This window comes from Callithrix jacchus, chromosome 10 (genome assembly GCF_049354715.1).
Source record: "Callithrix jacchus isolate 240 chromosome 10, calJac240_pri, whole genome shotgun sequence".
Taxonomy (NCBI): Eukaryota; Metazoa; Chordata; class Mammalia; order Primates; family Cebidae; genus Callithrix; species Callithrix jacchus.
The window spans coordinates 63,722,916-63,748,176 of record NC_133511.1 but is presented as its reverse complement, the minus strand read 5'-3'; the positions used below and the strand labels follow the sequence as shown (position 1 = coordinate 63,748,176).

At 49.5% G+C, this 25,261-nt stretch overlaps 2 protein-coding genes across 10 annotated transcripts in view; one reads left to right on the top strand and one right to left on the bottom strand.

The window, feature by feature from the left end:
* Positions 1–13,465, top strand: part of MYO7A (myosin VIIA) — an 89,112-nt gene extending 75,647 nt beyond the window's left edge. For all 6 annotated transcript variants that reach the window (XM_078340152.1, XM_035265344.3, XM_078340151.1 and 3 more), the window contains 13 exons: positions 332–456; positions 1,076–1,233; positions 2,076–2,229; positions 3,386–3,541; positions 4,013–4,118; positions 5,187–5,300; positions 6,728–6,815; positions 7,019–7,125; positions 9,420–9,605; positions 10,079–10,195; positions 11,193–11,276; positions 12,080–12,199; positions 12,825–13,465. In XM_078340152.1, coding sequence (XP_078196278.1) covers positions 332–456; positions 1,076–1,233; positions 2,076–2,229; positions 3,386–3,541; positions 4,013–4,118; positions 5,187–5,300; positions 6,728–6,815; positions 7,019–7,125; positions 9,420–9,605; positions 10,079–10,195; positions 11,193–11,276; positions 12,080–12,199; positions 12,825–12,914 — 1,605 coding nt within the window. In that variant the 3' untranslated portion in view covers positions 12,915–13,465. The remainder of the gene's footprint in view (positions 1–331; positions 457–1,075; positions 1,234–2,075; positions 2,230–3,385; positions 3,542–4,012; positions 4,119–5,186; positions 5,301–6,727; positions 6,816–7,018; positions 7,126–9,419; positions 9,606–10,078; positions 10,196–11,192; positions 11,277–12,079; positions 12,200–12,824) is intronic.
* Positions 13,466–14,671: 1,206 nt separating this feature from the next.
* GDPD4 (glycerophosphodiester phosphodiesterase domain containing 4) overlaps positions 14,672–25,261 on the bottom strand; it is an 82,798-nt gene continuing 72,208 nt past the window's right edge. For 2 of the 4 annotated variants that reach the window (XM_017977771.4, XM_078340153.1), the window contains 3 exons: positions 22,960–23,042; positions 22,006–22,058; positions 14,672–15,428 (listed from right to left, as the gene is read on the bottom strand). In XM_017977771.4, coding sequence (XP_017833260.3) covers positions 15,049–15,428; positions 22,006–22,058; positions 22,960–23,042 — 516 coding nt within the window. In that variant the 3' untranslated portion in view covers positions 14,672–15,048. The remainder of the gene's footprint in view (positions 15,429–22,005; positions 22,059–22,959; positions 23,043–25,261) is intronic. The other 2 variants (XM_035265348.3, XM_035265347.3) reach the window with 1 other exon arrangement.

Here is a 25,261-nt window from a genome sequence, read left to right as displayed (position 1 = left end):
TGGGGACTCACAGCCCAACCTCCCCAGTGGCTCCTGAGCCAGGCTCAGTGGATGAGGCGGCTCTCACACCATGTTCTCCTGCCTCATCCAGCCTTTCAGACTGACCCAACCTGATCAGACACCAAGGGAAGGGCCCTAAGCTCAGCACGAAGGAGGCAGCAGGGACCTCAGAGACCCCAAGGAGGAACAGGGCTCCCAGGATCAGAATGGAGCACGGGGTCCACTCCCCTGGAGAGTCTCCCCGAGTCCCAAAGGCTCCAGGGTGTACTGTGTTGGTTCTGGTGGCCACAGGTGCAGAGCTGACCTCAGCCCCCTGTCTCCTGGCCCCTAGGCCCTAGTCACTATGACTCCCGACCAGAGGCAGGACGTCCTCCGGCTCTTGCAGCTGCGAACGACGGAGCCTGAGGTGCGCGCCAAGCCCTACACGCTGGAGGAGTTCTCCTATGACTACTTCAGGTGATGCCTCCCAGGGAAGGATGGGGGCCACAGGGCTGGGAGCTGTAGGCTTCTGCTACCCTCAGATTGCATGCTGGGGTGGCTTTGTGAAGCCCCGCCTGTGAGCAGGGCCTGGGTCAGAGGGAGCTGGAGGGCTGTTTCTGTCCACCGAGGTGACCTGTCCTGTGTGTCTCGACTTATCGTTCTTTCATTTAAGAGTTGTCATTGCATCCACCCCAGGCTGGTCCTGGGCATTGGAGACTCAGTCCTGGTGGGGGAGTGGGCAGGAAGCAGGCAGCTGGGATTCTGCGTGCCCAACACTGTGATGAGGATGGAGGGGCAGTGGGAAGCTTCCTGGAGGAAGCAGTGTGCACTGAGCTCTGCAGGGGTGCAGGGTGGTGGGGAGGCTGGGGCACAGCCTGGGGTGTTCTTGCCACTGTTTCATAGCTGAGAAAGGACAGCCCAGCAACCGCCAGTGACTAGTCTCCAGCCACATGCAGGGCAGGGAAGAGCAGGGCCTGATCCCCACCCTCAGTCTCCGGGCACGGTGTGGGCGGGGATGGGGGTCTCACGACCTGGGGGTTTCTCCCCGGGGCTGCTGGCAATGGGGCCACTGCTGACGGTCCCTGTGCTGTGGCAGGCCCCCACCCAAGCACACGCTGAGCCGTGTCATGGTGTCCAAGGCCCGAGGCAAGGACCGGCTGTGGAGCCACACACGGGAACCACTCAAGCAGGCGCTGCTCAAGAAGCTCCTGGGCAGCGAGGAGCTCTCGCAGGAGGCCTGCCTGGCCTTCATTGATATCCGCGCCCTAGGGCAGCACCCAGGGGAGCCAGGGACCGGGCAGGGTCTTCGTCTGCACACCACCTTCCTCCTGAGGGCCTGCTGTGGCGTGGGAAGGGTTGATAGAGGACCCCCTCCCTGACACCTTTTGAAGGGGCTGCCTTACCCACCGCCTCCTCTGACCCTGTCACCCGAGTGCCAGGTAGATTGGGTGCCTTATGCTGGGCCAGACATGGAGGTAGCACAGGGACCAGCCTAGCCCCTGGCCTCATGGGGCCACACGCACATCCAGATCAGCTCCGAGTCGAGTCGGACCAGATGGGGCAGCACTATAAATTGACCCATCTGGAAGGGGCAGGGAGGGCTTCCTGGAGAAAGTGATATCTAGGCTGAGACCTGAAGGCTGAGAAGGACTTAACCAGGCAAAGGGGACAGGGGTGCGGAGTGTTTCAGAGGGAGGGAGCAGCAGCAAGTCCCCGAGGCACACAGAGCAGGGCTGTTCCGGGCTCTGGCGCTTCAGCACAGAGAGGATGGGAAGACTGTGCTCAGGCAGGGTTCCCGACCCTTAGAGGAAGCTTGGGCCGTGTCCCAAGGCCAGGGCGAGCCACTGGGCAGGGAGTGGCATGGTCAGATTGGCCATCTGGACAGGCCGTCCCAGCTGCTGTGAGGGCTTGGGATGTGGGGCTGGTGGCTGTGAGCAGGAGGAGAGCAGATGGGGCAGATCACGCCCATTTCGTGAGTGCGTAGCCTGAGGCCAGGGTCACAGCTCCAGGGAGGCAGGCCCCATGGAGAGTGGGGCCTCCAGACCCCAGGCCAGTGCTCCCTCTACTCGGCCGAGCCCTTCCTTAACAGCCCCCACCCATGCTCAAGTACATGGGTGACTACCCATCCAAGAGGACACGCTCTGTCAACGAGCTCACCGACCAGATCTTTGAGGGCGCCCTGAAAGCTGAGCCGCTGAAGGATGAGGCGTATGTGCAGATCCTGAAGCAGCTGACTGACAACAACATCAGGTGAGGCAGCTGCTAGCTCTGCCTGGACTCAGTCCTTCCTCATGCAGAGCTGGGAGCCGCCCATGGACCCCTCACATCTTAGCTTGGCCCCAAGGCCCAAGGAGGGCCTGGCAGGAATTGGGAGGTGGTGGCTGTCTTCCTTTGAGTCCGTTCTCTAAGTGGAAGAGTCCCAGCTCCTCCTAAGGTTTGGCTGGAGCCTCCTCTCTGTGCCCCTCCCCTGCCTAGACCCTGCTGTCTGCCTGCAGGTCCAGCACAGTCAAGTGTCCCCTCCCTGGTGCAGGCTGGGCTGGCTGTCCGCTGGAAGCGCTGGCTGAAAACTCATGAGTTTGGGTGCTGGCCACAATGCCCACAGGGTACCACCTTCTCCTCCCCCTGGGGCAGTCCGAGGCAGGATTAGGAAGTCAGGCATAGGCTCCTCTCAGAGACTGAGAGAAGCTCCACCTCTCTTCTTACATCCAGCCCACTGCCTTCCTCCCAGCTGTATCACCCTCTACATCTTCCACAAATCCATCCTCAAATCACACATCAGCTCTTTTGATGGTGCCAAACCTTTGTACTTGCTGCACCCACACCCAGGAAAACTTTTCAGCCCCTTCTCTGCATACTGTAATTTGCTTCATTCTTCAAAGCCTAGATCAAATGTCACCTCCTCCTAGAAGCCCTCCAAACTTCCCACTGTCAGGCCCAAGAAGCTCAGAGTGTTGGTTGAAGTATCCTGGGGTGGGACTGGTTTAACTCGTCGATACTTAAAGTGTAGGTAAATCAAAGAGCTTCTGCCAGAATATAAATCACATTGCTTCCTTCATGGAGAAAGTCTTGCTATGGAAACAAACAAAAAGCCTCAGCTGAAGCAGAGTGCATGGTAACCTGGTAGCTTTTTATTCTGGCACAAGCCCCTGATAGCCACATGGACTGGTAACAGTGTAGCCTGGCGCAGTGGGCTGAGCACACTTTGAGTAGCACTAGTTGCATCTGGCTGTCAGGGAGGGGGTCTGTAGATAGGGTGAGAGGTCCTTAGACAGGGTTAGGGTCAGGGAGGGCTGCTGCTGCTGTGATGAGCAGCTGAGGGGTGTGTGGCCCCCTCACCCAGGGGTGCACAGGTCCTGTGACTCCTGATGGCAGCTGCCCCTGCTGGATCCCACGCCTCCTCCTGCAGGTACAGCGAGGAGCGGGGCTGGGAGCTGCTCTGGCTGTGCACGGGCCTCTTCCCACCCAGCAACATCCTCCTGCCCCATGTGCAGCGCTTCCTGCAGTCCCGAAAGCACTGCCCACTCGCCATCGACTGCCTACAGCGGCTCCAGAAAGCCCTGAGGTACAGCGGCTGCCAGGGGCAGGCACTGGGGTGGGCTCCTGGCAACATTGGGCTAGTGGGATGAGCCCCTTAGGGATGAGGACAACACAGCAGTAGGCACCCACCCCTGGGGTACCTCAGCTGCCAGCTAAATGGAGGTGCAGGCCCCACAGCTGCCTGAGATGCAGCTGGAGAGCCCAGCGGCTCAGGAGCGCTCGGCCCAGAGCTCCCAGGCTATCGGGTGGGCAGACACCCGGGACCACTTCACACTCTCCAAGTGCACTTGCGTCCTTCACTTCGCTGGTCCCCTCCACAGCCATCGTTACATTTTACAGATGAGGAGCTCAAGGCTCTGGGAGGCTCAGTGGCTGGTCATATCATAGGAAGTGGCGGGCAGGGATCAGAACCAGGGTTGTCTGCCTCCAAGGATGCCAGTCCCTGGTCTCCGCAGTCCCACACAGCTGCCCACTGCTGCCCTTGCCCTCTTTTCAGAAATGGGTCCCGGAAGTACCCCCCACACCTGGTGGAGGTGGAGGCCATCCAGCACAAGACCACCCAGATTTTCCACAAGGTCTACTTCCCTGACGACACCGACGAGGTGAGGGCCACTGGCTTCTGGCTCTACAGATGCCCAGGACAGGGCCGGGCTTCCTGGGTGGACACCAAGGGTGGCCTTACGCCTCTCCCCCGCCACCCCACACTTGCCGCCTCATCTTCCTGCCCCTTAGTGGAGTCAGAGCTCAGGAAGAAGGCCATTGCCTCCCAGGTCGGGAGCCCTTGATTCTTGATCCAAGCCCTGCTTGCTGGAGCAGCCTCCTTCAGAAGGGCCCCCCCACCCCCGTCTCTGAGGAGGACCTGCCTTGCAGAACAGCACTTCTCCCTCTGAGCTGGCTTTGCACTGGCTTTGCACCTCCCTGATGCAGGTCCCCGCTAGCCCCTGGGTTCAGGCCTCCCCTGTCACCTGAGCCCACTTTCCTGCAGGCAGAACCTCGACACCCCTTCCTCCCTCCCCACCTGAGGTGGTTGAGGGTCCCTCCATCCTGGTCCTATCTGCCAGAGGTCCTGTTGGTCTGTCACACCTGTAGTCACGCTGCCCCCATGGTCCCCAGACCCTGCCTGTCTCAACACAGTGTCTCATTCAGATAAACTTTTCATTTGAAGAGTTGTTTTGAAACTGGCCTGAGGCTGGAGACTCACAAATGCCACGAGAGGATTTCAGTTGCAAGGACCAAAGATCTCCTGAAATCCCTTCCTGTCCCTCCAAACATCCCTCTTCCCTCCATCTAACCTCCCCCAGACGCTCAAGCCCACCTGTCTGTCTGGGCTGCTTTCCCCTCTGCTTTTCCTCTTCGTCAAGTCTCCTCCTTCCAGTCATCCCTTCCTGCTGTGCTCTCTGGACTCTCACCATCACTCAGGCGTGTACAGCCTGGCCCAGGACTCTGGACGCCAAGGCCACGTCTGCTTGGAGGGTTGGGAGGAGGAGGCCAAGGAAGGCCCAGACAGAAGTAGCCCTTTCGTTTTGTTAAATGCCATGCCCTGCTCTGGGCCCACGGAAGGGTGTCTGGCCTCGGAGGGGGCTCAGTGTAGGAGGCCCAGCGAGGGAAGCCCTGGAGGACCAGGTCCGGGGAAAGGTCCTGCCAGAGCCCAGTGCGCACTGCCCTCCCAGGCCTTCGAAGTGGAGTCCAGCACCAAGGCCAAGGACTTCTGCCAGAACATTGCAACTCGGCTGCTCCTCAAGTCCTCAGAGGGATTCAGCCTCTTTGTCAAAATTGCCGACAAGGTGAGTGGTTCGCCATCTTCCTGCTTGCCACCGGCCCAACTGTTGGGAAATTTGCTGGGGCCATAAGAACTTATGGACAGCAGGGGGAAGAGAGAGAGACTGGGGAAGAGAGGGAAAGAGGGCACTGGCATCTGGCCATCTTCCATCCCTACAGCCTCCCCTGATGTGGAGTGGCTGCCCCCGGCTCTCTCTCCTCTGAGGCACTGCATGTGCTCAGACCCTCTTAGGGGCACGTGCCCCGGCGCTGTGTGTTCTGACACACCAGACTCCTCACCCTGCCCCAACACATGTGTTCTTTCCAGATTTGCTTTGACTCGTCCCTCACTGTCATGATGGGGCAAATTAACCCTTGAAATAAGGTGTGATCATCCCCACTTGGCAGATCACAGAGCTAGGGCTCCAAGAGGTTAGGTAACTTGTCCAAGGTCACACAGCAGGGACTGAGCTCCAGGTGGGCGTGACTCTAAAGCTCATGCCTCTGCCACCTTCTCACATCACCCCTCCGCCAATACCTTTGTCGCTGGAAGTCTTACAGGCCCAGCTAAAGCCCCCTCCATGGGAAAGCTTCCTTGACCGAGTTAAGTGCCCCATCCTGTTGCCTGATGATGGCTTTATGTGCATCTGTGTCTCTCTCCTCACTTTGTGACTGTCTCTGTGTCAGACACTAGGGCCCAGAGGTGATCCTGATGAGGTCCTAGACCCAGGGGAGCCCAGAGTCTGTGGGAGGAGCTAGAAATGGATGCCAGAGAATGTCCAAGTTAGGGGCTGGGCTGCATTCTTGGCCAGCTTCCCTTGGGCCTAAGGCAGCATTCAGTGTCCCAGGCACTGAATGGAATGACCATCACTCCTGGTAAGGAGTGGGCTGTTCTGGCCTGGTGCTCACGCCTATAATCCCAACACTTTGTGACTGTCTCTGTGTCAGACACTAGGGCCCAGAGGTGATCCTGATGAGGTCCTAGACCCAGGGGAGCCTGAGTCTTTGGGAGGCTGAGGCAGACCAATTGCCTGACGTCAGGAGTTCGAGACCAGTCTGGCCAACATGGTGAAACTCCATCTCTACTAAAAATACAAAAAAATTAGCTGGGCATGGTGGCATGTGCCTATAATCCCAGCTACTCAGGAGACTGAGGCAGGGGAACTGCTTGAACTAGGGAGATGCAGGTTGCAGTGAGCTGAGATCACACCATTGCACTTCAGCCTGGGCGATGGAATGAGACTCCATCTCAGAAGAAAAAAAAGAAGTAGGCCGTTCTGGGGACACTCAATAGGCACATGGGGCAGGGTGGGGCTGACACACAGAAATCCCTTCCGGCCGAGAGTGGAGTCATCCCTGAAAAGGAGCTGCCAGACAGGCCTTAGGTGGGTAGGTCAGAAAATTCAATGTTGCTTGAACTAAAATGAGTGCGCTTCAATGGCCCTGTCCCCAGGTCATCAGCGTGCCTGAGAATGACTTCTTCTTCGACTTCGTTCGGCACCTGACAGACTGGATAAAGAAAGCTCGGCCCATCAAGGACGGTAATGAGGCCAGGTCCTGGAACCGTCTGAGGCCCAGAGCAGGGAGGTGCAGGCTCAAGGCTGTGCTGTGAGGCCGACCTGGGTGGGCCTGAGTGAGGACCTCCTCTGGGACTGGGGCTGGGGCTGAGGCTAGGGCTGGGCTTGGGACATGAGCACCTGTCTGTGTGGGGACCCTCTGGGTGACCGACTGCCCTGTGCTGCAGGAATTGTGCCGTCACTCACCTACCAGGTGTTCTTCATGAAGAAGCTGTGGACCACTACGGTGCCAGGGAAGGACCCCATGGCTGATTCCATCTTCCACTATTACCAGGTAGGCACCTCTGCACTCTAGTTGCCTTTATGCATGGCTAGCCTTGCTGTACTCTGGCCCTGAAAGCTGAGACCCGCTGCCCTTGCCAGGTGTGAGGCCTGTACCAGCCTGGCCCCAATGGGATTCCTGCCAAGACCACTGGAGCCAGGGGATGGCCCAACCCCTAATCCTTGTGTCTCCTGACTCTTCAGCCCTTAGGGGCTTGGCAGTTTCTCTTCTGAGCTTCCAATCCCTGCCTGTTCAGGCCCCTCCTTCAGTGCAGGGCTGTCCTCTGACTTGGAGACTCTGCTGCTGTAACGGGGTAATTAACTCCTAGGCCTCTGTGCAAACAGTTTCTAGTGCAGGGACTTGCAGGAAGCCAGGAGGGAAGCTTGCATGTTGAGCCTCTGTTATGTGTCTGGCACTCTTCTCATTCTGTCTTCCCAACTAACCCCAAAAAGCAAGCATGTTGTCCCCATCTGACAGAGGGACAAAGAGACTCAGAGAAGCCAAGGTGCCATGGTTAGGATCACACAGCTGATGGAACTGAGATTTGATTCCAGCTTTTCATGACTTCAAGTTAGTGCCCTTTTCTGGGCTCAGCCTGCTTACCATTCTGGAAAAAGCAGGATGCATGGAAGGGCAGAGGAGGCAGGGATGGTGGCTGCTGTGGCAGAGAGGACACTGGCCTGGGCATGAGAAGGACCACCCTCATCCAAACCTGCCTCTCCCCTATGCCCTCCCCACCTACCCCGTGCTGCCCACTAAGTGCATGCCCCTTGACTGCCAGTTCCCCCAAGAGTTGGCCTTGACATCTGCTTCTCCTCCCCCACACCCCAATTCACTTACCTGATGACTGTACCTCCCAGATGTCTCTAAAGTCCCCCAGGTCTCTCCATCACCACCTTCACAACTGGGTCAGCGACTTTCTCCCTGTTCTCCTCATCTGTCTTGGTCCCTTTCCATCCTTTTTCCGCAGGACGGTCATCCCGCTTTCCAGAGCCCCCAGTGGCTTCCCCTTGCTCTTAGGGCATAACCCTCATCCTGACCATGGCCTGCCTGGGGGTGCCACTACCTGCTCCTGCTGCCTTGCTTTGTACCTGGCTCTCCTCGGCTCAGTTCACTCCAACTGGATTGTTTCCATGTCTTGAGTGTGCCACTGGGGACTTTGTAATGTTGGGCTGCTCTTCCCCAGTTCCTTCCCTCAGCTACCAAGGGAATTAGCCATTTTATCTTAAAGGAAGTCTGCCCTGTCCTTAAGCCTAGATTTGGTCACCTTGTTATATTCTTTTATAGCACTGTGAACAATTCCTCTGAAAGTTGTTATTATGTGTCTGTTTGGAATGATTTTTGATGTCTGTTCTTGCCCTGAGACTACAAGTTCCATGAGCGTATGGAGAGTAGGCATTGTTGCTTAAAGGGCCTGGCTCACAGATGTACAACGCATGCTTGTTGGATTGATGGATGGGTGAACAGGTAAATTGGTGGCTCAATGAACAGATGAATGGGCAGATGAATGCTGAATGAATTGATGGGTGGATATTGGTGAGTAAATGGGTGAGTAGGCAGGTGAGTGGATGGATGAGTGAGTAGATGGATGGACAGAGGGAAATGGATGGAGGGAGACGTGTAGGTAGACAGACCCATAACTGCAAGGATGGGTGTATAGGATGGAAATGATTGACTCAGGTCTCTGACCAACAGTGTGTCCTCAGGACAGCCTCAGTTTCCCTATCTTTGAAATTGTGGATAAGATGATCCTGAGGCTCCAGGAGCCTGTGGACAGTGCCGGCCCTTCAGAGCCTTCATCTCTACTCCGGGCCCATTCTCCAGCCTAAGTTTCTCTGGTTTTGGGTCTGGAAGTTCAAGGGGGTGGGAGGGCCTCTGTTGCTGCTCTTGATGGTCTCAAGAGAATCCAATGCAAAGAGGCCAGATTGAGAGGCTCTTCCAAAGGAGGAAGGGCCCAGGAGGTGAGGGTTATGAAACAGTCTCAGGGGCCCCAGATGGTCACTCTGTGAGTCTCTTCATCTTGAAATGGGGCTACTCATCTCGCTGGACTGTTATGAGGGAAAATGAGGTAATAGACATGGCATGAGCTACAACTACCAAGTGCTGAGTCTGTGCAGGCAGATTTGCTCTGTCCCTGTCCTGTGCCATCTCCTCTGGGGAGCCATTTCAGCTGAGGCTAGTGAGGTGGGTGGGCCCACATGTTGGGTAAGGTAGTAGACCCTGGCCTTTGGGGTCTTGGTGTGGTGGGAAAGGAGCCCACTTCTGCCAGGTCCCTCCACACCTGTGACCTGCTCTGTCTCTGGCAGGAGTTGCCCAAGTATCTCCGAGGCTACCACAAGTGCACGCGGGAGGAGGTGCTGCAGCTGGGGGCGCTGATCTATAGGGTCAAGTTTGAGGAGGACAAGTCCTACTTCCCCAGCATCCCCAAGCTGCTGCGGGAGCTGGTGCCCCAGGACCTTATCCGGCAGGTCTCGCCTGATGACTGGAAGCGGGTGAGCATGGGGTGGGCAGTGGGAATGGAGGGGCCCTGAATGGGCCTCTGGGCACCCCAGGGGTCAAGAGGGCAGGTGCTGGTCAGCAGTCCAGGGAGGTGCATCTGTGGCTCCTGTACATGATGAGGCCGCCAACCTTTTTCCTCCGCCTGCCTCTAGTCCTCCATGCCAAGGACTGAGTAGGCACTTGGCAGCCATTTGCCCTGTCCTGGTTACCATGGTGACCTGCTTGTCCTTGATACTCTTTGGTCTGCCTGCCTGGGGGTAGGAAGGGAGGTCTGGAGTCCATTAGCTGAAATATGGGGAGAGCCCTTCACAGCCCCCAGGTCTCCATCTTAGGCCTGGTCCTAATGATGCACACAGTGCCAGAGTGGGCGGGGGTGGTGGGGAGAGGACTCTGAGCTCTAAGCAGGCCTGCCCTGAGCAGGCCTGTCCCCAGGACTGAGCCCAGCCCTGACCCCCTGTCCCCACAGTCCATTGTCGCCTACTTCAACAAGCATGCGGGGAAGTCCAAGGAGGAGGCCAAGCTGGCCTTCCTGAAGCTCATCTTCAAGTGGCCCACCTTTGGCTCAGCATTCTTCGAGGTGAAGGTACACCATGGGCTTCTCAGCAGAGGAGGAGGGAAGGGGCATTAAGAAGGCACAGAGACTCCTCCCCAGGACTGTGAGAAACAGCCATGGCCCTGGACACCTGCCCTGGTGAAGGAAGGAGGGCAGCACCCTCAGCCTTGTCCTGGCTTAGCATCTTAGCTGGGTTAAGTCCTGGGGACAGAGGGACCAGAAGCTCAGCCTGGCAGCTGAAGCAGACATGTAAACAGACTAGGGTAATGGGGGTCGGCCTGTGCTGTGACAGTCGGGAGCCCTTGCCCAGGTGGCAGAGCTTGAGAGGCTCTGCGAGTCTGAGGAGGCTTCTAGAGGAGTTGGTATCTGAGCTTTCCAAGGAAACCCTGGAAAGAGTGTGCATGGCAGGGGTCCCACATGGACAAAGGCCTGGAGGCATGAGAACTCAGGTCTGGGCAGGAGATGGAAGTAGTGGAGTGTGGATGGGCGGGGGGCGGGAGCGAGAGCAGGCTGTGGTGAGCAGTAGCTTGGCAAGCAGTTGAGGGGCTGGGTTTCCTGCAGGGGCGGCCCACCTTGGATGATTTTGAACACAGGGTGACATGGCCAGAAAGCCGCTCAGGTTTGGGTGGAAGAGGGGTCTGAGGGGCAGGACAGAGGCAGGAGAATGGTGAGGAGGCTGGTGTGAGAGGACAGAGATGGTCTGGTCACACAGCTAGGATGGGAGGTCTTTTGAGAAGCTCTGCTATGGGAGGAGAACAGGTAGGTAGCCAGAGGCAGGTGCAGGGCTCAGGAGGCTTTTCAGAGGGAGTACAAAGCAGAGTATGGTCCAGGGGACCTAAATAGAGATGTGGGGTAGCACTGAGGGCCCAGCGGAGATGAAGACCATGAGGTCATGGCAGGGCCATTAGTACCACATAGGCAACAGGAGAGGCTGATCTTATCCCAGCTGGGACCAGACTTCACTCCAGTCCCCAAATGCTTTTCTTGCTCTGGGCCCCATCTGATGGCTTCTCATCTTTTTTTCTAGCAAACTACAGAGCCAAACTTCCCTGAGATCCTCCTAATTGCCATCAACAAGTATGGGGTCAGCCTCATCGATCCGAGAACAAAGGTGAGCAGGGAAAAAAAGGCGAGTGTGGAGGCTTCTCTGCCTGAACCCCAGACACAGTCCCGGAATGAACCCCACAAGCCATCCAAGCCACCATCTCCAGGCTCATCCACCTGCCACATGGCTGCAAAAGCTGTCAGCTTTTGCTGGGATTTTACCCAATGTTTGCTCCACCAAAATTGCTCTCCTGAAGTTACTAACAAACTCCTTCCTATGGAATCCGAGCTCTTTTTAGTACTTGACCTTTCATCATCACTGGATGCTCTGCCCATGCAGCTCGGGGTGGCCGGCTGTGCAGGGGTGACTGTACATCTGTTTCTGGGCCAGAGCAGCCGCTGCACACCCAGAGGATCTGACTGGACAGATGGTGAAGAGCACTCATGATCACCATCTTTCCATTGGCTTCATGCATCCACGTTCCTGGCTCTCATGTGTCTTGATCATTCCTTCTGTGACCCTTTTGTGTCTGTTCCTGCATACCATGTTTCCCAAGGCTCTTCCCTGTCTTCTAGGCTCAAACTCTCCCTGGACCATCTCATCCAGGCCACTATGTTAGTTCCCTTAGGCCTCTCAGTTTCCCAGTTCTGGCCCCAAGTACCAAACAGCCTCCTAAACTTCCCTGGATGTCCAAACCAAGGTGTGGAGGGGAAGGCACCTGCTTCCCACTGCAGCTCCACATCAGAGCCAGCCTCTCCTTCGGGCTGTGGGCTCCTCTGAGGGCCCAAGGCCTTCTGTGAGGGTGTGTGTGGGAAAGTGAGGCCACAGGGCCCAGGCTGTGCCTCCCCATGCCCTTTCTGCTCCCCCAGGACATCCTCACCACTCACCCCTTCACCAAGATCTCCAATTGGAGCAGCGGCAATACTTACTTCCACATCACCATCGGGAACCTGGTGCGCGGGAGCAAACTGCTCTGCGAGACGTCACTGGTGAGGGCACATCCTGCTGGGCCCGGTGGACTCCCTGCCTTGCCTGCAGCTTAGCCAGCCTCCCACGGCCTGGAACAAACACAGGAGTGTGTGGCTGGGCCTGGGGTCATGGGCAAGGGTCAGGCTGGGGCCAAGATCAGATCAGTCTGAGGCTCAACTTAGGTCTGGGGAAGGGACTTAATCTGGGGCTGAGGAACAGACCCCTCACTCAACAACTGGTTTGAGTGCCTTCAGTGTCTGGGGGTTGAGCCTGTGGTGACAGCCCTTTAGCCCCCGAATTCCACAGTGGAACCATTAACAACGAGACCTCCTGGACCAAGCTCAAACATCCAAGGCATAGTTCAGCTGAGAGCCAGTAGAGTCACTCCTGGAGGGAGGCATCCATGACTTGAGGAACCCACAAGCTAGGGGCTTAATGTGGGGTCATAACAGTGTAGAACCTTAGCCATCTGGCTGGATGAATCCAACCCTTCAACTGTGCAGGCGGGAGATGAGCCCTGAGTGGGAGGGATTTGCCTTTGTCCTGGGTTCTGCCCATTGCAGATTCCTGGGAGCTGTGCTATGGTCTGAGTGGCTGGCCCCATCCCACCATGAACTCTGCTTATCTTCTCGCCCCTGCTTCCAGGGCTATAAGATGGATGACCTCCTGACTTCCTACATTAGCCAGATGCTCACAGCCATGAGCAAACAGCGGGGCTCCAGAAGCGGCAAGTGAACAGTCAGGGGGAGGGGCTGGTTCCATGTCTGCTCTCGAGGCAGCAGCGGGCTCAGGCCCACCAGCTACCCCTGAAGCTGGGGAAGACCTCTTCCATCCTGGCATAGAGGCTAGGCTGGCCAACCACCACTGACCTTACCGACTGGGCCTCTGATGTTCTTCCAGTGAAGCATCTCTCTGGGATGCAGAACTTCCTGCCATCCACCCCTCTGGCGCCTGGGTTGGTCTAGTCCTAGCTTGCTGTGGCCTTCCCAGTTGTGAGAGCCTATCATTCTTAGATGCTTCTCCTGTCTTATACCAGCCCCACCATGCAACTTTCTTTGACTTTCTATGTACCAATGGGATAGAGGAATCAAGAGGACAACCTAGCTCTCCATACTTGGAACAACCAAACCAAATATGCATTGACTACTCTGAAACTGAAGGGACTGGATCTGCAGGTGGGATGAGGGAGACACAACACTTTTATATATTGCTGTGTGAGTGCTGGGCTCCTGCTTGAGTCTCCCCCCTGATCACCTCAGGGCATAAAGCATGTTTCATCCTCTGGCCCAACAGCGTCTTTGCTGGGGGAGGGGAAGTGGAAGGGGAAGGCATATGGGGTCAGGACAGGGCCTTGCAGGAGAGCGGCCTACATGACTTCCTTGGTCTGTACCTGCTGGGGCCAAGCTGGTCTGGTTTGGGGGTTGGGAGCTTGAGTTCAAGATGTGCTTTAAAGGGACCAGCTGAGATTGGGGTAGGTTGGGAGGAAATGCTGGACATCATGCTGGGAGGTGGGGACCTAAGTGTGCATGGGTTGGGGCTCTAGAGGAGGAATCAGCTTCTGGGCCATAGCTAGGGCCAGTGGAGCCACAGTGGCCCTTGAATCTGCCAAAAACATCTTGGCTCATCAAGACATGTCCAAGAACCCCAAGAACAATGCTGCCTTGGGATAAATCCTCATGTCCAGTGGGTGCTTGTAAAATGTTGCTGTATGACCAGCATGGGACAACCAGGTTTGGCCATGACTGAAGTTGATCTGTGGGTGGGGGCTTCAGACAGAGAAGGTGTGACTTAGGGGTGGGGCATCCTTGGTCTGTGGCTGGGATGAGCACCTAGAGAAGTAATAGTGAACAATCCCTTTGGGGGAGGGTTTGTGATCTGCCCTTGAGGTCCCATGATACTTCAGCAGGGCCCGGTCCTGCTTCTCTTCACATATTCAAGTGTCTGGGTCATCAGCATCTATGTGCCTGATCTCCCTAGCTGTTACTGTAGGACCAGCTGGTGTGTGTAAATGGAGGCCTCAAACCAGATAACCCTGCTTTCTGGGATGGTAATGTGGCTGTTGGAGGACACAGCTCCACAGGTAGCCCAGGAGAAATCTGAACCAGAAGGAAGGTGCTGTGGCTGTCTGCCTTACACCACCATCATAAAGATGGGGAGGCTCAGGCCTAGAAAGGATGTGTAAGTAGGAAGAGCTCAACTTGCTGCTTCTAACTTTGGGCTCACAGACAGAAGGGGCTTCAGATACTTGTTCTAAGCTCTGTTTTCCCCTCAAGGCCAAAAGCTATTGAGTGAGCATGGATTCTGTCCATCATCTTATTGGGGAATCAGCAAACCACAAGCTATCAGGAAGTATCCCACTGCACACTAGAGCAGACAATGTGTGATGGGGATGAGATGTTTGTCCCTGACCATGCCGCCTCTCGTTCTCTGGCTTAGAGAATGAGATCACCCCCGCCTTCATCACAGAGGGGTCCAAAGAATACACCACTGGCTTCCTGAGAGGTTGCCTTTATTTATATGCACAGTCACTCCCTTAGCAGGGAATACTATGGAGGTGTGAAGATGAGAAAAACTTGACAGAGAGCAACCAGCTCCAGTTCCAAGACCATACACAACAGTTTTACCCTTGCCTAGCCCCTTGAGATGCATTCTTGATAGAAAGGCTAGAGCAGAATGGTTCCCAAGAGCCTTAATGGCCCTTCTGTGTGCCTTTATCAACCACTTCCCACCACTGCAGAGAGAGGAAGAGGAAGAAGCGGGCAAGATGTGGCTAATTCTTCTTTGGAAACATCTCCTAGGAGGGTATGTCAGATGCAGTGGAATATATTGTGACATATGATTCTTTGGAGTATTCAGCCATGAGGATGTCTTAGAGGTCTCTTATTTCAGGATAGGGGACCTCTACGGGGGGCATTGTTGGCTTATCTGCCTTCGAGGTGGGCAATGTAGTTTGAAAGGTAGCCTCACCAGTAGCAGCCTGCCTGGTGGGTGCTTGGGTGAGTTCAAAGACTGTGGTGGGTGTTGGTGGTTGAATGTAATGCTTGGCAGGCTTCAGAGGTGTCACAGCATTCTTGATAGGTACTAGTTTCTTGGATGCTGCTGAAAAACTGGAATGGCCTTGGTGTTCCTTTCCGCTCTTGGGTAAAGCCGGGTGGAGGGCTGCTAGAGTCCAAGGACGTTCCACAACTCGGGCAGGAGATTTAACGGATATGTGCAAATCTTTCTCATTCTCACTTCCACTGTGAGTATCTGTGGGGTAGAAAAGACATAAACACAGATTCCTCAAATGTCCCTTCTCCACTCTCTGCCAGTCATGTGTGAAATTCAAGTTATGTCTTAAGTGTTAGCCACTCCTTTAGCCTTTCAGGTTTTTCCTCCAAGCTCTCCCCTCTACTTCAGGCTTTGTACAAACTTCATTATGACCCTCCAATTCAGCCTGAGGCTGGAGCTTAAGAGTCTACCACATGAGGCTCAGAAAGCAGAAACTGACATTTGCTTCAAGTTCATGTATTCCACAGCCATTAAATTTCCGCGGTGGCTCATGCCTGTAATCCCAGCACTTTGGGAGGCCGAGGTGGGTGGATCACGAGGTCAAGAGATCGAGGCCATCCTGGTCAACATGGTGAAACCCCGTCTCTACTAAAAATACAAAAAATTAGCTGGGCACGGTGGCACGTGCCTGTAATCCCAGCTACTCAGGAGGCTGAGGCAGGAGAATTGCCTGAACCCAGGAGGCAGAGGTTGCAGTGAGCCGAGATCGCACCATTGCACTCCAGCCTGGGTAACAAGAGCGAAACTCCATCTCAAAAAAAAAAAAAAAGAAAAAAGAAAAAAAAGAAAAAGAAAAACGAATACATCCTCAATTAAAGTGAGGACTTTTTTAAGGACAAAGACTTTGTCTTGCTTGCCACTACATATACAGTGCTCAGAAGTGTTTGTCACATAGAAAATGCTCAATAAATAATTTTTGTCAACAGAAAAAAATACATGGTAGATACTTCAAATAATGGAGCCAGGAGATCAAGACCAATCTTCCTGCCAAAGACAAATTACGAACTGGATGATATGCAAAAACAAGAAAACATCTTAAAATTATCCAGACATTTAAACTATAGAGAGAAATTGTGTGGCCAAAATCTAGAAGAGTGTGAGAATCCAAAGAAGTAGGCTCAGAACTCAGGTTTTTTTTGTTTGTTTTTGTTTTGTTTTCTGCTTAGATTTACCTTTTATTTTTATTAGTTTAATTTTTAGAAATTTTTAGTTATTATAAATATTCAAAGCTTTTTTTTAATGCAAGTGTAATTCAATCTGGAAGAAACAGTTACAAACATGAGCTTCATTTTTTCTGTCAGCTTTATATGAAAAAGGGAATTTTTATTGGATTTGAATGGAATTTTTAGATCAATTCCATGACAATATCTTTATGATATTAAGTTTTCTAATTCATGAACATGATATATTGCTCCATTTATTTGGGTATTCTTTCTCTCAGTAAAGTTTGTAGTTTTCAATGATCAATCATATGCCTTCCTTTGCAAAGGCTTTTTTGATTAAAGTTTATTTTTTTCTGATATTAGTATAGCAACCCCTGCTTTCTTTTGGTTACTATTTGCATAGAATATCCTTTTGCAACCTTTCACTTTCAATTTGTTTGTGTCATTGGATCTAAAATGAGTTTCTTATAGACAGCATACAGTTGGATCATGTTTTTTTTTAAATCCATTCTGCCCATGTCCACCTTTTGATTGGAGAGTTTAGTCCATTTACATTTAATGTTATTACTAATAAGGAGAAACTTTTGTCATTTTGCTATTTGTTTTCTACATGCCTTATAGGCTTTTGCTGTCTCTAAGTTCCTGTATCTTTTTCTCTCTTGACAGTTTTATTCTCATATGTCTTGTAGGTGTGAATTCATCCTTCTTGGATTATCTTGAGCTTCTTGGATATTTATATTCATATATTTCATCAAATAATGAATAAATAATTTTGTGCTCTTATTTTTAAACTATTGCTAAGTATTGAGACTTAGCAATAGTTTAAAAATAAGAGCACGAAATTATTAAGGAATATGACTACAGAAGCTCCAATCACCTGTAATAATGAATATCCTCAGGAAGAGGACATTATGTATACCATTTTGCTGATACATGTGAAAATTTTGATCAGCCGATTCTCAAAGTATCATTTAGGGACCTCTGGAGGTTTCTAAGACCCTTTCAGCGGTTCATGAGGCCCAAATTATCTTCATAATAACATTAATATGTTATTTGCCATTTTCATTCTCATGCTGTCATCAGTGTATGGTGGAGTTTTCCAGAGATCACATTACAAGTGACACTGAAGAGACTAAATGCAGAAGCAGATATGAGAATTCTTGTCATCTATTAATCCAGACATTAGAGAGATTTATAAAAATGTACAACTCCATACTTCTCACTCTATTTTTGTTTCGTAGAACTGACATTTTGTTTCAAAAACTGATATTTATGTTATATATAAATAGGTTTTAAAAAATTATTTTAAAATTAACCAGTGAATATTTTTAAATTTATATGTTAAATAATGATAAATATTGAACATGCTAAGAACCAGGGTAATGTGATCCATATCCAGAAGCATCAGTTAATAAAAATAGACCCAGAGAAAATTGTTTGAGGCCAGGAGTTCAAGACCAGCCTGGGCAACATAGTGAGACCCACATCTCTTTAAAAAAACATTAGGCACGGTGGCATGTGCCTGTAGTCCCAGCTTCTCAGGAGGTTGAGGTGAAAGGACTGCTTGAGCCCAGGAGCTGGAGGTTACAGTGGGCTAGGATTACACCACTATGCTCCAACCTGGGTGACAGAATGAGTCCCTGTCTCTTGAGAGAGAGAGAGAGAGAGAGAGAGAGAGAGAGAGAGAGAGAGAGAGAGAGAGACATAGAGCCAGAAATAACAGAGGTGATGGAATAAGAAGATAAGAATATTAAAACAATGATTATGACTATGTTAAATATTTAAAGGAATATGAACACAATGAGGGGGGAAAGGTGAGATATAAAAAAACAAATGGAGGTTCTAGAGATAAAAAATATAATATTTGAAATAAAAATTTCACTGATTGAAATCAACAGCAAATTAGATATTATATAAGATAACTGAAGTGGAAGACATGGTATGGAAGGCAAAATTCTATGAAAACCCTAAAGATTCCCAACCTCTGGTATATATCCCTTATCTAATCCCCTTCCCTTGAGTGGGGTAAGACCTGTGAATTTGGTAGGATAGTTATCTCTCTTGATTAGGTTATGCTATATGACAAAGGTTCTGGGATAATTATTCCAATGATTACATTACATTAATTACATAAACTTTAATACAGCAGACTGGAGAGATATTCTCTTGTCAGTTTTGAAGAAGTAAGCTGCCATGTTGTGAGGACCATGTGGGTAGGACTTGAGGATCACTTCTAGAAGCTCAGAGCAAAACCCTGCTAACAGCCATTAAGAAAACACAGATGCCTTCACTTCTACAACTATGAGCAACTTAATTCTGCTAACAAGCAGTTAACCTGAAAGAGGACCATAAACTTCAAATAAGACTGCAGCCCCAACTGATACCCTGATCAGCCTGGAAAGACTAAGTAAAGGAACTGTCTAACCTTTATAAATTTGTCTGTGAGATAATAAATTTTTGTAATGTTAAGCTGTTTGAAGTAATTTTTAAAATATAGCAATAAAAACTAACATAGGCTGGGCATCACATCTGTAATTCCAGGTGGCTCACATCTGTAATTCCAGTGCTTTGGGAGGCCAGGGCAAGTGGATTGCTTGAGGTCAGGAGTTTGAAATCAGCCTGGGTGACATAGTGAGACGCCATCTCTACAATTTTTTTGAAAAAATTAGCCAGTCATGGTAGTGTGTGCCTGTGTTCCCAGATACTCAGGAGGCTGAGAGGGAGGAACATTTGAGCCCAGGAGTTCAAGGTTGCAATGAACCATGAACATGCCACTGTACTCCAGACTTGGTGAAAGAGTGAGACTTTGCCTCTAAACAAACAAGCAAAACAAAAAACAAGTACACAGAGCAATAAAATATATCCAAAATAAAGAAAAAGAAATTAATTAAATATTTAAAATGTGGCTACTCAGAAGGCTGAGGGAGAAGAATTGCTTGAACTTGGGAGTTGGAGGATGCAGTGAGCTGAGATCATGCCACTGCACTCCAGCCTGGGCAACAGAGCAAGGTTCCATCTCAAAAAAAAAAAAAAAAAAAGAAAGAAAGAAAGAAACAAAAACACAGTGTCTCAGTAACCTATGGGATAATACATATGTCTAATATGTGTAACCAGAATCCCAGCAGAGGCAGAAAAATATTTGAAGAAATAAAGACTGAAAGTATGTCCAATTTGATAAAAAATTATACTCCAATCTAAGAATTTCAGCAAACTCTAAGCAAGATAGTTTCTCTCTCTCTCTCTCTCTCTCTGACACATGCACACACACACACCAAAGTAAGCCATAATCAAACTACTAAAAACCAATAATAAAAGGAGTAATCGTAAAATGTAGCCAGAGGAAAAAAGACATGTTACAGAGGAACAGGAGTAAGAAAACTGAAAACTTTACATAAGAACTACATAAAACAAAGACAACAAACTTGACTCATTTAAATTGCTGAAAAATATTCCCTCACACTAGACAGGCAGTGAATGCCTTCTGGTGGTGGACGTGGCATCAGTAGATGCAGCAGTACATGCCCATCCTGGAGGTGGTATGGAACTCTGTATTTACTAGATGAGACTCCATTCTCCTCAACTTGAATGGATCTGGGCTGTGGTTATGGCTGAGGTCCTGGCTTCTTTTTAGTCTTCCTTGTTCCTTCCCTGATTCTAAACTTGGTCCTGTACCTTCTAGGTATCTCTTTGAGGTACCCAAATAGCTTTCCAATGCCTGTTCTTTCTGCTTAGATCAAGAAAAACTGGTTTCTGTAACAGGCAACAAAGAGCTTTTGAAAACAGGGAAAATCCTTAATTTATTTTCTACTCACCTTTTCTTATCACCATTTCAATATGGTAGTAGGTAGGATCAAGTTAATGGAGTACTTTTTCTAAGGCATTATAGCCACCTCTTTTATCTAGGTTTATACAGTTCTTCAATTTTACTTTCAAAACTTCTTTCCCAATCATGTTTCCTTCTCATCTCCATGTTCTATCACTTCTTGGCTGGATTATTGTTATGGGCTGAGTTATGTTTCCCCAACTCCAATTTCATATGTCAGAGACCTAACCCTCAGTGTGACTGTATTTGGAGATAGGGCCCTTTCAGGAGGTAATTCGGGTTAAATGAGGCCATAAGGGTGGCACCCTAATCCAATAGGACTGGTGTCCTTATGAGAAGAGGAAGAGAGACCAGAGATCCCACTCTCCCAGGCACACACAGGGGAAAGGCCATGTGAACACACAGTGAGAAGGGAGCAGTATTCAAGCTAAGAAGACAGTTTTCACTAGGGCTCTTCACCAAATTTGCCAGCACCTTGATCTCGGACTTCAAGCCTCCAGAACTGTGAGAAAATAAATTTCTGTTGTTCACGCCACCCAGTCTATGGTATTTTGTTATAACAGCCCTAGCTTACTAAGGAACAACTACTGATATAATCATAAGCTAGCTGGAATCATTAGCTTCAGACTTCTTAACATAGCCAGTAGAGTGATCTTAAATTCCATGTAACTTGGAATCTTGTAACTTGTAACTCATATAACTTTAGATCTCCCTGCCACAGAGAGATCTGGGTAAACTCGGCTTAAACCTTCAGTTTCACAGCATATGAAAGATCATTGCCTTCTATTTAATTTATTCAAATTTCTAAACTTAGTTTTTCATGATCCCTGTGGATTCATTCCTGCAACCCTAAGTGTTGTAACAGTTCCACTCATCTGCCAGCTGGTACATGGAATATCAGGAGCTTCACCATTGTCCATAAGAAATTAAATTAACTCATGATTTTGGGACTGTTCCAACTTTACTTAAGTCTCCAGGAGTTTCGGAAGGAAATTATATCCCACACCTCACAGTCTTCTGCCTCCTAGTTGGTTTCCCTCTGACACAGCATTGGCCTCCAAAACTAGCAAATCACTGTGTGACCATGTTCAAAACCCACAGAGAAATAAACTCCAGCATCCCTTCCTGTTACTAGGCCTCGTTCACTTCTTTAGCCCTTTACATATGGCCTCCTTGTGTGATACTCACTTGCCATCTCATAATTGCCAATATACAGTGACTCGCCTCTAGGCTAGCAATTCCAGAACTGCTGAAGTTTTCTTCCTCTAGCCTCTAACATATGTCACCCACAAATGACATCTAAAAAGCATCTTCCCCCAGTGGGCATGGCAGCCACTCTGTCCTGGACCTATGATGCCTGGCTCAATGATGTCAAAGGCTATACTTTTACCTGCTTCCTCACTGCTCTTTGAGGGCCAGCCCCTCCCCTCTCTCCAGCCACTCTCCACAGACATCCTTCAGTTATCTTCAGCCCCTCTCTAAGTGCCTGGCACAAAGTGTGGACTTAGTGGCTGTATGACACATGAATATATGAAGAAGTAAACACCCATGCTTGATATCTTCCAAGGGGCCTCATTGCTTAGAGGATGAAATCCAAAATCTGAGGCCTGATGTACAGAGTCCTCCAGAATCTGTGCTCAGCCTATATTTCCCCTGGTCCTTGCCCCTACCCCATCCACAACTTTCCAAACATCCTCAGCTCTTGTTGGGGACACAAAAAGCAGCCCCTGTCTCCTGGAAGCAATGAGGAGGCATGAAGAGACAGGAGTGAGCTAGGCCTCTAACTTACCTGTGGGATTTCTGGAGGGTTCAAACCACTTTTCTTTTTTAGTCTCTCTCCGCCTAGAAGGAAGCAGACCAACCATGAAAAATGAAGGGGTTTAAAGAACCATGGTCTCCTCTAATGTTCCTCATGCAGGATGTTCTTCCCCATTTCATCTTCAAACTTATAATTTTATAGCATTCGCCTGCAAGCATTCTCAAATGTCATTTTCTTGTACAGATAAAAAGATTATGGATCAGGCATGATGGCTCATGCCTATAATCCCAGAACTTTGGGAGGCCAAGGCAGGCAGACAGATCACCTGAGGTCAGGAGTTCAAGACCAGCCTGGCCAACATGGTGAAACCCCATCTCTACTAAAAATACAAAAATTAGCCAGGTGTTGTGGCAGGTGCCTGTAATCCCAGCTACTTGAATTCAGGAGGTGGAGGTTGCAGTGAGCTGAGATCATGCCACTGCACTCCAGCCTGGGTGACAGAGTGAGACTCCATTAAAAAAAAAAAATAGATTATGGCCCAGAAAGGAACAGTTATTTTTTCAGGGTCACCTAGCAACTAAGGGACAAAGCCAGGGCTAAGATCCAGTCTTCCTGGTTCATGACCTTGCTTTTTGCACATTGCTATACCCAATTTCATGGAAGGTGGGAAGATGAAGGCACTTGTTCTGGGCAATATTCAAGCTCTGTCCTTTCAACTGCTTCACATTGAATCCATAGAAATAGGCTTGACTAAGCTTGAGTGACAGTCCTTATCCTGAAAATATTGTCTTGTGTTGGGGAGGTCAAAGGGATGTGAGAAACCGTAGACAGCATGAGAAGAGAGGTTCAGATTATAAATGCCGTCTTGCCATGTGGGATTATGGGAAGAGTATAACTGCTATTTTTCTCAATTTCCTGCAAGAATCCATTTATTTTATTTTATTTTAGAAAAATAATCATTTAAAATTATAAATATATACTTACCAGTGAAAACAAAATATGGTAATAATAAAAAGTACAGAAATGATATCTGCAAGGAGCCACATGAACATATAGGATCTTGGTGTCTGCAAAACATAAAACAAATCATAGTGAAAGAACTTTACAGTTAGAAGGGATTTTGGACCATATGGTCTAAGTCCCTTGCTTTGCTGCCAAGGCTGGAGGAGGAGAGGAAGAGGGGATAGATAGGCCAAGGAACTTTGATTGATGTGGCATTCTCAAACACAGAGAGTCCCTGCAAGTGTCCTAACAGTCACCTTTATACATGCAGGGGGCTCTAGAGGGAACAGAACACTTCACATCTTTCATTTCACCTTTCATCTCTCAAGACAGAAGGCATAGGGGGTCTCAGAAAAGTCACACAAGTCTATTCTGGACTCAAGACCACAGTCCAGGTTCTTGACTTCTACTGCTGTTTTCATGGCATGGCCTCTCAAACCTGGCTATGTAGCCAAGCCTCCCTGGGCAGCTTTTAGTAGTACAGGTTTCTGGGTTTCACTAGAGACCTAAGGAATGAGAATGTCTGCATTTTTAACACACTCCCAGGTGATGCTGAAGGTACATGTCTTTGAGCCAGTATTTGGGAAGCATTGTTCTAAAGCATCACACTACAATTACGAAGACTCAAGTATAACTCCCCTTTACCTACATGCCCCTCCTCTATGCTCCTTGCCCAAGTCCCCTATTTCCCAGAGGTCTGTCTTCTGGGTCCTCTCATTGAGTTTGATGCTTCCTTTCCACGTCCATTGCTCCCTCTCCAATTTTACTTGATGCTATTAGGGCTGGCACATTTTATCCTTTCTCAGGCCACTCTCCACCCTATCCCAAGGTCTTCCCTTGAGCTGAATAATAAAATTAACAGCAACACTAATTACCATGATAATAATGATAACAACACCTAACAGTTAGCAATTAACAGGAGCCAGGTAGGTGTTCTAAGCACTTCAGGGGTATTTTCACATTTAAGCCTCACAATAGCCCCACTAGTAGAAACTCTTAATCAACTTCCACTGAACTGAGGCTCTTAATCCCCTCTGGGAAAAATACTGACTGAGGGCTGCTGTAGTCAGCTGCTTGCTCCAGCAGGCCTACCAGATGAGTAGAATGTTCACAAAGAATCAGTTGTCCTTGTTTCCCAAATGGCTTAAGTCAACTAAACTTGTTATTGTAAGCAATGTAATTAGATGCTGCTTAAATTTGTGAGATCTGAGTGACAAAAGTGTATCATTTTCAAAGAAACTAAGTCAAATGCTTTGAAAAACTCAATAAGGTCAAAATAGATCATTAAAGAATAAACTGCAATTAGATTGTGTGTAGGTGAAACACTACAAGCGTTTGGGGGATTATAAAAATCTAGGTGGATTCCTCATTCAGACTGATTCTCCTAATGACTTTAATTTCTTGTTCTGTTTAAAAGAAACAACAATTAGAAATCATAGCTAGTTCATTTGGATGTTTAAATATAACTCAGTCAGCTGAAATATCCTCAAAGAAATGGCTATGTCAAAAGGTAAATGAATATTTTAAAATAAAATTTGTGAGGTATGTGTGTGGCATACTGTTTATAAAAATGACCACAACATTCCTTTCAAACCTACATGCAGGCCCCTACACAACATGACTTAGCTGTACCTTCCTATCAAGAGGTAAAGTCTGTTTCTCTCCCACCCTGAATCTGAACTTGACCATGTGATTTTCCTTGGCCAATGGAACCTAAGCAAACATAATACTGGGAGAACCTAAAAGTGCATGTGCTTTGGGACTTGCTCCCTCTCGCTCTTGGGAATCTGTCTCTACCAGGTGAACACACTCCAGCCAGCCATCTTGAGGATGAGCAAAAACATGAAGAGAAACTCAGTCATCCCAGGTGCACCTCTCAACAAATGAACAAGGCATCCTAGACTATCAGCCCAGCTGACCTGGTTCAAACCAGGGGCACCACCTAGCCATCAGCCAGAATTGAGACATGATAAATATTTAAGACACTAACTTTTAGATATTTTTATTAAGCATTAAAAGCTAACTGATAAAGTATACATCATTTTTAAATGATTTCTCACTTTAACTTTCTCAATTACGAGACCAATGACCAGACCAAATTATGTTGGACACAAGGGTTTCTACTACACTATTAATATCCCCAATTTACAAAAAGAAAAAACAAAATAAAAACCAAAAACCACAAACAGGTTAACTAATATTTCCACATTTACACAGTAAGTAGTAGAGCCAAGATCTGAATCTAGATCTGAATCAGTCTAATTCTGGAGTGTGGGCTGCCTGT